This window comes from Oryza sativa, chromosome 10 (assembly GCF_034140825.1).
Source record: "Oryza sativa Japonica Group chromosome 10, ASM3414082v1".
NCBI classification, from domain to species: domain Eukaryota; kingdom Viridiplantae; phylum Streptophyta; class Magnoliopsida; order Poales; family Poaceae; genus Oryza; species Oryza sativa.
In genome coordinates this window covers 16698258-16709615 of record NC_089044.1, presented here as the reverse complement: position 1 = coordinate 16709615, position 11358 = coordinate 16698258, and the positions used below count along the sequence as shown (strand labels likewise).

Sequence of the window (11358 nt, the reverse complement as noted above, 5' to 3'; positions counted from 1 at the left end):
AGAAGAGTGAAGTGGTAAAGAGAGACTGTTCTTCTTTTTTCTCTTGTATTCAAGTTCTCCTGCAATTAATTCAAACAATTGTATATAAGCTATCTTCCAAGTCAAAACCAATTAAAAAGCATGGCCATATGGACAGAGCCATATTATAATTGTGTGTTCATCGTATCAGAAGCAGAGTCAATGCACCACGTTGCCACGCGCAAATGTCAGGTACGGCATATCGTGCACGCCTCAAAGTCAAGTCAAAAACGGAATCGATTACGAGCTTCTCCTAGATCAGCTCGCTTAGGTCATCTTGAGACCAACCAACAACATGGTAGATTTCACCGCAACCACGCTAGAAACCAACATAAACATTCACGAACACGGTCAAAGGAGGACAATGCCAATTTGTCACACTTGCTACAACAACTTATATAATACTCCCTCCATCCGTAAATAAGTATTTCTACGTTATTTAGCCAAGATAAAGACTGCGTTCAAATGAAAAGATGGGGCTTAGCTTACCGTGTCTTGCGAAACGAGACGAGTAATTAGCATATAATTACTTAAGTATTAGAGAGACTATAGAATGGTATACTGTTGTAACAGAATAGCTAATGTGTGCTGACGTCAGCATGATATTGTAGGTAACGGATAGGCACGATATTGTAGATACCAGATCTGGTACCTTCGGTACCAAACATGATGCCCCGTAGGTACCATGATGATGTTAGTATAGTACCGTAAGTATCGGATCTAGTACCTTTGGTAGTAGACATGATTAGGGTTTAATTTTTCGGTTTGGACGTTTTTATTGGAGGGTGCCGATATACTAAAATTTTGGTTTGAAATTTCTAAAAATTTGAAGAAATTTTGGTCAAATTTGATCAAAATATTACCAAATTTAGAAAAAAGAAAAAAAATGGCTCAAATAATATCATATGAGGGTCCGATATGACCGGAATTTCTAAAATTTCTGAATTTTGAACCCCGGACATGATACACCGTAGGTATCAAATCTGGTACTTACATATCATCTATAGTACCTCCAATATTAGAGATGATACCATGTACCAGATCTGATACCGATGTATCATACTGACATCAGCATGGTATCGTAGATATTTGATCTGCTACCTCCGGTACCAGACATGATACCCCGTAGGTACGGTATACCGTTGTGTAGTATTTCTCTAAGTATTAATTATCATAAACTTAAAAATAATTTATTTAATTTTTTAAATAAACTCATTTATAGAAAACTTTTGTACTAACTAGTAGCAAAAAAAAAACTAAGCGCAAAATTGTGGAGAAAATACTTTGATGTCCCTCGTTATATAAGAAATAGTTAGGGTGGGAGGGTAGATGGAGGTAAAATGAGAAGTGTGTTTGAATGGGAAGTGATTGATGTGATAAATAATACTCTAGGAATTTTTATATTTGTCGACAAAACTCAAAATACTTTTATTTATGAACGCGGTTTTTTTTTGGGGGGGTGTTCTGTAGGGTTGTATCGCAACGAACAACGGCGAAGCGGTGATAGGTAGCTGACTCAGGCGAGCATTGATGTGGTGGTGGTGTCGGGTTAGAGTGAGTACAATAGCAGACAACAAGTCAGCTGTAAGCATATGTGGAGAAGAGAAGAGAAGAGAGAGAAGGAAAGCGGGCTACAGATTTGTAGCCAGTTGCAGCACGGACTCCAATATGTTATGTGTATGTGAGAGGTGGAACCATATATTAATGCTGTAGTATATACTTATGGGTAATTATTGTATAAATGAGTTATTAGATTGGTTATAAATGAATTGGAGCTAGTTGTTGGCTATCCTGAATGGCGGCAGGCACCATTGGCAGCGGGGGCGTGTGAATCTGGTTGGGACGCAGGGTTATATACTGTCCGATAGCGGAGGAAACTGCCGAAGAAGATGGGAAGACCGGTGGGATGTGGGAATCGCAACAAGACAACAGAGATATTTGCAATTGCAGCAAGTTCTTAATATGCGCAAACGTATTTGAACTACAGTGATATGAAAGATACTTGTACAAATTTTGTCCGTCAGTTCATCATAACCCTGTAATCAATCAAAACTCGATTTGATTCGAGAAGCAATACAACTGTTAGCCGACAAAGCAGTCGATCACAAATATTCCCAGTGTGACTCCTCGTTGATACCAATCACTAGCAATTATTTTATTAGCCTCCAATCAAATTAGAGTATAAGTTAATTTCTCAAATATAACAAAACCACAGCTCATGATAGCTGGGGGCCTTAGAGCAGGTACAATAGCAGACTATAAGCCAGCTATAAACATATTTTAAAGAGATAAAGGAAGAGAGAGAAGAGCAGCGGGCTACAGATCTGTAGCCAGCTACAGCACGGGCTCCCAGATGTAATGTGTGTATGACAGGTGGGACCAAATATTAATAGTATAGTAAGCAACTATTGTATGAATTGGTTATTATATTGGCTATAGATGATTTGAAGCTAGTAGTGGGCTGCACTATTGACCTTGCTCTTATGATCATTGAATCCCAGTCGTCGCCTTGAATATAATTAATATACTTATCTGTACACCACCAAACAGCTACTCGCCTCTCTTGGGCTGTGTTTATTGGCCGCATAGGTAACGAGATAAGTAATTAACATATGATTAACGATATTGCTAAGATTCGTTGCTATAATTTGTGACTAATTTCAGTTAGATTAGAATTGTTTGATGAGCTTGCATATGCGCGTTGCTGTCTACTAATGGGCTTGCATGCACGCAATGTGCATCCGCATATGTGTCATGACATTCGTCTGTATCCCGCTTCACTCTTCCGTCTTTTCTTCTGGTTTGCTACAAAGTTGTCGTCACATTCTGTGACTGACAAAATCTGACGGCTAGTTATACATTAGTATTAGTTTTCCATTGAATTTGCACTATTATCTTCAACTTACGTATATATAATTTTGAAACTTACATACATAATTTTATAACTTACGTTGTTAGTATACTAAAATTACATATGTACGTAATTTAGAGACTTCAATATAAATATATGCTGACTACTATATCCGTTTCAGGTTATAAGATGGTCAAAGTCAAACTGCTTCAAGTTTGATTAAGTTTATAGAAAAAATAGTAATATTTTTTACCCAAGATAAATTTATTATAAAAATATAGTTAATTATTAATTTAATAAAACTAATTTGATAGTATAAATATTACTATATTTATCTATAAACTTAGTCAAATTTAAAGCAGTTTGACTTTGACCAAAGTCAAAACATCTTATAAACTTAAACAGAGGCAATAATTTTCATGAAAAACATGGTGATATAAATATAAGGGTTGATTGGATCCATGCCACTGCAATTTTGCCATATTAGAAAAATATCACTACTATTCACGAAATCTGTTGAGTGCCACTAGAACTTTGTAAAATTGAATCCATGCCACCGCCGTCGCATTTTCCATCCATCGCCGTCACTCCTGTGTGGGACCCACACGTCAGCTCCATCCTCTTCCTCCATCCTCTCTCTTCTCCCTTCCCCATCTCTCTCCGGCAAACAGCAGCAGCATGTGGTCGACGAACAGCAGCAGCAGGTGGCCGGCAGCAGCACCGATCGAGCTCCGACGCCCTTCACAGTTGTCTGCACCAAAGACTCGTGCTCCGCAGCTCTTTGCCCAACACCAAAAATTAAATCTCACCGCCGCCAAGAAATCCAGGTCCAATCTCTTATTTGCTTTGATGATTTGCAATCACGTGGATGTTCTTTGCTGATCGTACGATCGTTGGCCCTTCTGTTCGAGTTGGCCCACGACGACAACAGCCACCACGCCGACGACGACCACGACGATAACGAGGGCGGTGCTGCAAGAAAGCATCAGCTGCTGCGCGTCGGCGAGCCAGCTGCAGATGGACTACACCATGGACCAGCTCTGGAACGACATCACAGCGGCGGAAGCCGACACAAGCTACGACGCGACGGCGGTGGCGATGGCCTCGCCGCCATCGCCGGTCTGGGAATTCCGCGGCGGCGTTCGTGGCCCTCGCCGCCGTCGTTGGCCGGCTGCTGCTGCCGCCGCCACCGCCGGTCACCTGCTGCTGTTGTTAGCCGGAGAGAGATGGGGAAGGGAGAAGAGAGGGGATGGAGGAAGAGGATGGAGCTGACGTGTGGGTCCTACATTAGAGTGACGGCAATGGATGGAAAATGCGACGGCAGTGGCATGGGTCCAATTTCACAAAGTTCCAGTGGCACTCAGCAGATTTCGTAAATAGTAGTGACATTTTTCTAATATGGAAAAATTGCAGTGGCATAGATCCAATTAACTCTAAATATAATTAGTCCCTATGTTTAATATAACATTAATTATCATAATTCTTTTAAAAAAGAATTTTTTAAAAAGACGTACCGTTTAGTGGTACGAAAAAAAACGTTGACGGAGGAGTATCCCAAATACACCGAGCTAGAGCACAGCCAGTCGGCCAATAATACTCCAAGTCATCGTCAACGGTTTTTAGCGGCATATACCCTTGGAACATTCCCTCGGTTGAGTTGGCGCAGTTTTTGTTCTCGTTGCTTTCATATCCAAAAAAAAAACGCTCTCTGCTTCTTGTCTCGACTCTGGCCTGCTTCTTGTTGCATAATGCCACGAGAAATTACTTACACGGTACATGTATTGGTTGTCAATGTCGTGCTCTCCCGTGTCTTCGTTTTGATGTTTACGTGTTGAACGCGTGTTGCGAGATTTCCACGCAACAAAGGGGTCTGTTTGGTTGGTGACCTGAGTACGGCTTACCATTTGAGTTAGGCCGGCTTCAGGCACGTACACATATGCTAATAACCCAATGCATAGTAATACCGTACAGGGGCATGCTACAATGCGCTTGCAAATGCAGAGAAAACATCAGCTTGTTATTGTAGCAAATACTGTAGCACCGTGGAATTGTACTGTCGCAATGGAAGCTAGCTATATATACTACGAATCCTAGTGGAAGTTACTATAGCGATTGATCTCGAACGTTTGTACTTGATTGATACGACGGTTGAGGGCTAGCTTAGCTCAACGAACTGCTAAACGTAACGTTTCGTGTAAAAATTTTATATAAAAAATCAAATAAACACATTATTTTCAAAATTTATAATAGCAAATACTTAGTTAATCATATGTTAATGGTTCATCTCATTTCGTTCGTTTGCAGTAGAAAATTCCATCCCACCACCACGTTCAAACTCAGTCTTAGGATGCCCCCTGAAAAGAGTTTAGCACGTTTTGACACAACAATTCAACGTTTTCATGGAGCAACTCTAGTTTATGATCAATAGTAATAACCTGAGACAACTCAGCATTGATGCAAGTTTCTGATCCTGATTTTTCAATACTCCAAGCAAGTCTAATACAATAATGAATGAACAGGAAAACAAACTTGTCCTTTCCATTCTCCATTAATGTTTCAGATATCCATGGCTGCACGTCAGCGGATGAACTATACTTCATTGAATTCAAACCTGAATTTTTTGGTTAATAACAATGCAAAGTCAACCACCCGATTAACCAACTTGTGGATCAAATCAACAAAAATCCAATTTTGCAGCCGCTCTGCAGCAGCATATACTGAATTCTGAAAATTGCAAGTCTTCTCTTCTCCCCGGCGCGTCCATGGCTGACAGGCCTGCAGTACTACGTTCATGCATGTGACATTCAAAAAATAACATTTGATTTGATGCCTTTCCAGAAGATTAACCGTAATTAATCCATGTATCGGTCAATGGAGATGCATATCCTCGTTCTGATTAAAATAAATTGGATCTTTGTAATTATTTACGCATGATGTCCTAGCCTTTTGGTCCCAACACGTCACCAGACTACAGTGCTTAAAAAATACAATAATGTGTTCACAGCTTGAGTGACAATGACTAGCTAGCAGTCAAATGGCCCATTTTACAATTATCCATAGCTGTATGGTCTCCAATTAAGTAAGCTCAACGCAATAGTTTAGCTTGATAGTTGATAATTAGATAGTACTATCTCCTAACCAACACCTCATGATCAGTTTACGTTAGTGTGAACGATCTCCCAGGCAGGCGCAGTTTCAGGAGAGGATGATGCCAATCAGGATGATTATATTTTGTTGCAGGTTCAACTGAATTTGCTTGTTAATTCTGAGATATTCAGTCATCAAAGGACGCTGTAAAGTATTGTATCTGCGTTCACATAAGAGTATCATATCTTATTATGGGTACCTTTTTTTTTTTCCGTAGAGAGAGATACTGTGGGAACCAAATTTCAGTGATGCTGGTCATCGTCAGCAACCAAATTTCTCAGAAATGGCTGCAAAAATGTAAGACTTCAGCGACAGACACAGTGAAAGTTAATCAGTTGATACAGGATTTTGCTCGGTTGAGAACAGTGGACGCTGGACACTGCTTCAAATCAATTTAGTGGGCTAACCTCGAACGGTCCAATCACAAGCCAGAAAAGTCCAACGTACCTTTTGGGTGAACTAGTTGACGAGAATTCGAGCAACAATACGCCGCAGATCTAAGCTTCGGAGCTTAGCGAGCGGTCCAGATCTCACGTCAGAAAGTTCCATACCGAAAACTTTTTTTTTTTTTGAGGGAAATACTGAAAACTCTTTTAAGCACGAAGGTAGAAGTCCACCCATTTCTCACATTATCAACTAAATAATTATGAAATTTTTTTAAAATTTTGACAAGATAGATTGATATGTAATATATCACTCTAAAAAATGCAAGTTGAAATACAACTTCTACAAGTTATAAAAAAAACAACAAATTAAACTATATACTACAGTTTAATTTGTTTTTTTTATAACTTGTAAAAGTTAAATTTGAACTTGTATGTTTGTGAAGTGATATATTTCATATTAATCAATTTTATCATTTTTTTATAACTGTTTAGTTAACATGTAAGAAACGAGTGAACGTTCACTCGGGAGATTAAAATCCATCTTCTTCGGTATACTAAAAGCTTTTAGGGTGAACTGATTGAAAAAAATCATACATACAATAAATATATTGTATATCGCATATTAATAAGTCAGCGTGCGAAGTGCTTCTGGGATGAACCGATCGGTGACCCGAGCGCGTGCGTTCGGGCACCTATCAAACCCTTGTACACAAGCGCATGGCCCCGCGTGAGATTCGTGCCGTTTTTCTTCCCTCTCCATATTACAGTGACAACCAAGCAGGCGTGCCAAATCCACTGGACACGGCCAAGTCGGCTACCATTCCTGCGCCTACATATACCGCGGCATCTCCCGCGCCATTGCTGTGCCCAGAGAGCTCGACACAAATACAGGGGGACTCGTCTTCTTCCCCGAGCTTTGCGAGCAGAGTCGTTCAGCCATGGCGCGGCAGGAGCAGCAGCAGCACCTGCAGGTGCTGAGCGCGCTGGACGCGGCGAAGACGCAGTGGTACCACTTCACGGCGATCGTCGTCGCCGGCATGGGCTTCTTCACCGACGCCTACGACCTCTTCTGCATCTCCCTCGTCACCAAGCTGCTCGGCCGCATCTACTACACCGACCTCGCCAAGGAGAACCCCGGCAGCCTGCCGCCCAACGTCGCCGCGGCGGTGAACGGAGTCGCGTTCTGCGGCACGCTGGCGGGGCAGCTCTTCTTCGGGTGGCTCGGCGACAAGCTCGGCCGGAAGAGCGTGTACGGGATGACGCTGCTGATGATGGTCATCTGCTCCATCGCGTCGGGGCTCTCGTTCTCGCACACGCCCACCAGCGTCATGGCGACGCTCTGCTTCTTCCGGTTCTGGCTCGGATTCGGCATCGGCGGCGACTACCCGCTGTCGGCGACGATCATGTCGGAGTACGCCAACAAGAAGACCCGCGGCGCGTTCATCGCCGCCGTGTTCGCGATGCAGGGGTTCGGCATCCTCGCCGGCGGCATCGTCACCCTCATCATCTCCTCCGCGTTCCGCGCCGGGTTCCCGGCGCCGGCGTACCAGGACGACCGCGCGGGCTCCACCGTCCGCCAGGCCGACTACGTGTGGCGGATCATCCTCATGCTCGGCGCCATGCCGGCGCTGCTCACCTACTACTGGCGGATGAAGATGCCGGAGACGGCGCGCTACACCGCCCTCGTCGCCAAGAACGCCAAGCAGGCCGCCGCCGACATGTCCAAGGTGCTCCAGGTCGAGATCCAGGAGGAGCAGGACAAGCTGGAGCAGATGGTGACCCGGAACAGCAGCAGCTTCGGCCTCTTCTCCCGCCAGTTCGCGCGCCGCCACGGCCTCCACCTCGTCGGCACCGCCACGACATGGTTCCTCCTCGACATCGCCTTCTACAGCCAGAACCTGTTCCAGAAGGACATCTTCACCAGCATCAACTGGATCCCCAAGGCCAAGACCATGTCGGCGCTGGAGGAGGTGTTCCGCATCGCGCGCGCCCAGACGCTCATCGCCCTGTGCGGCACCGTCCCGGGCTACTGGTTCACCGTCTTCCTCATCGACATCGTCGGCCGCTTCGCCATCCAGCTGCTAGGGTTTTTCATGATGACCGTGTTCATGCTCGGCCTCGCCGTGCCGTACCACCACTGGACGACGAAGGGGAACCACATCGGCTTCGTCGTCATGTACGCCTTCACCTTCTTCTTCGCCAACTTCGGCCCCAACTCCACCACCTTCATCGTGCCGGCGGAGATCTTCCCGGCGAGGCTGCGTTCCACCTGCCACGGCATCTCGGCGGCGGCGGGGAAGGCCGGCGCCATCATCGGATCGTTCGGGTTCCTGTACGCGGCGCAGGACCCGCACAAGCCCGACGCCGGGTACAAACCCGGGATCGGGGTGAGGAACTCGCTGTTCGTGCTCGCCGGATGCAACCTGCTCGGGTTCATCTGCACGTTCCTCGTGCCGGAGTCGAAGGGGAAGTCGCTGGAGGAGATGTCCGGCGAGGCGGAGGACGACGACGACGAGGTGGCCGCCGCCGGCGGTGGCGCCGCCGTGCGGCCGCAGACGGCGTAGTGTATGACTGCACGTGAATATAGTGTAGGTTTTACTTAATTTACTTACTGTTATTATTATTATACTCCTACTTGTGTTTGTCTATGTGAAATTGGGAATCATGAACCCATGATCATGTTTTGTTAGGTTAAGAAGGCAAAAGAAATGTGTGTTAAATACTTCAATTATGTAAACTCTGTTTTTAAGTATTTGGCCACTTGAGGAATAATTCTTGCAGACCAGCAATTTGGCACGAATACATTTTATAATTGAACTACCACTCTACCAGAGTAGTACACTACTAATTTGCCTTAGAGAGGACAATGAGATGTCTAAATTTTCAATTATGGCTGTGTTGAGTTCAGCGTAAAGTTTAGATTTTGGTTGAAATTGGAGATGATGTGACTAAAAAGTTGTGTGTGTATGACAGGTTGATGTGATGGAAAAGGACTGAAGTTTGGATCTAAACACAGCCTATGAAGTCTAAAGTTATTGGTTCAAATTTTGCTGAAAGTTCTGTTTTTCTTCACAAAAAGTAGCTTTAAAGTTGGAAATGGACTAACTGTGGAGAATATATGTGAACCAGATATGAAAAATTGACTTGCACTATGATCTGAGTACGAAGTCGAAATTGAGTATATTTGACTATGAACTCCATACTTAGGCCACGTTTGGGGGCCCACAGTACCTAGGTGACAAAAACGAAATACAACAAATTTCGACGAAATTTCTGACCAAAGGAGGCCTGCATTGATGCCGATGGCTCAATAAAGCAGCAGTTGAATTGTTGGACAGCGTATTTTTCTGACAAATATCCGGCAAGTCTGAAGTTCAGGATAAATAGCCAGGCAGGGAAGAAGCGTGTTCACTGAATTTTGCAAAATTTCTTCAGTCATTCTTGTTGACGCGGCAAACCCCAATTTAAGCCAAAGTTTGGTAACCTTTTTTTGAGTGTTTGGCTGTTAATTTGGGGAAGTGTAAGTTTGTTTGAACAGTAAGTGAGTATGAAAACATTTATTTTAGTCTTTGCTGATAGCAACTGGTCGTTCAACTTTGATATCGAGTCGAAATCAATTTCTGACGAGAGCAACCGGCGGTGAACTTCCGCGGCTCTCACTCTCACCGGTTCTGGTAATCAATTTCAGGTTGGGACCCACCTGGAAGGCCGACTTTGACGAATCTTTGTCATTTCAGACCGGCGTTAACGTTTTGTACGGAAAATTGTTGAAAACCGTAAAATTTTGAGGTTTTGACGTGGGACGACATTAGATTCTGAGTGAAACTTCAAATGGTTTTTGACTGAAATTTGATCAAAATTTGGTGAAAACTGTCATACCGCCAGGAGTCGGGATCTCAATCGGAAAAGTGAACCCTGTCTTAGACTGAATACTGTTGGATTTCTTTCAGAAAAGCCTGAATTTAAATTTCTGATAACATTTTAGAATTCCTTGGAAGAGGATGTAAAATAATTTGAGATGAAGTATTTGAGTATATGATCAAATGGATATTTTTTACAGTCTTTGTGACAGCTTAAGGTATGCCAAATTGTATCTATGTAATGTTCTTTGCAGTGTCCACCACCAACTAAGAATCTGGAGATCAGAGCAAGGCAACAACCTGTTGTTTTACCAACAAACAAACCAGACAAAACCAAAATTCTTCATCAGTTATTTAGACCTTAGACCAATGACTTGCTTTCACAACCAACATTGACTAAAACCACTAAACACCAGACACCTAGGCAATCCATGAACGCAAATATTTCTTCAAATTCCAGCAAAAGCAGTGGCAGAATAGACAATATACAAGTCAATACGTCACTGCCGTTGGTCAGGAGCAAGCACAAGCACATGTATCTGCTGTTACAGATGAGCATCTTCAGTTCACCTGCAACCGTGTTGAGTACTGTACTAGGCATGGGTATGAGTGCAACTACTCACTAATAAGTAACCTAATCCAGCAAGACTCTCACCTTGACCAGGGACAACGACGAACAATAGCGTGGAGAATTGTGTGTAATAATTTTGGAGGACGCTCAAGAGAGCGCGTCAGGATAGCAGCAAGAGAACAATACAGAGAAAACAGGTCTAAATTAGGCTTGAAGTCAATAGAAAATTTTGGAGTGTAGATTGGAGAGGTATTATCTGATAAAATGACTGGAGAGGACCCTAATTAAGCTGAGTAGCTGACTGCATAAATGCAGTATTGAGAGTTCAGGCGTAATTGCTCCATAGACTGCAGAATTCCAAGTCTGAATTTGCCTAATAGTTCCCTGATACCCCGACAGACTTCAATTCCAGCCTTCCTGTCAGGGTGAGTCAAACTGAATAGAACAATGAATGCACTGAAAACCATGTGTAGTTTCTTGAGCAAAACAAACATCTTAAAATTGGGTCTTTTAACTCTTTTTCTG

General features: G+C 43.5%; 1 protein-coding gene across 1 annotated transcript; it reads left to right on the top strand.

The window, feature by feature from the left end:
* Positions 1–7141: 7141 nt before the first annotated feature.
* LOC4348741 (probable inorganic phosphate transporter 1-8) lies at positions 7142–9217 on the top strand. Its single transcript, NM_001423048.1, has one exon. It carries the CDS (start codon positions 7341–7343, stop codon positions 8964–8966), a length of 1626 nt encoding a protein of 541 aa, NP_001409977.1. The 5' UTR covers positions 7142–7340; the 3' UTR covers positions 8967–9217.
* Positions 9218–11358: the final 2141 nt, after the last annotated feature.

Excerpts from the sequence above, each read along its gene's own strand:
- LOC4348741 (NM_001423048.1), top strand. The coding sequence starts at position 7,341 with ATGGCGCGGCAGGAGCAGCAGCAGCACCTGCAGGTGCTGAGCGCGCTG.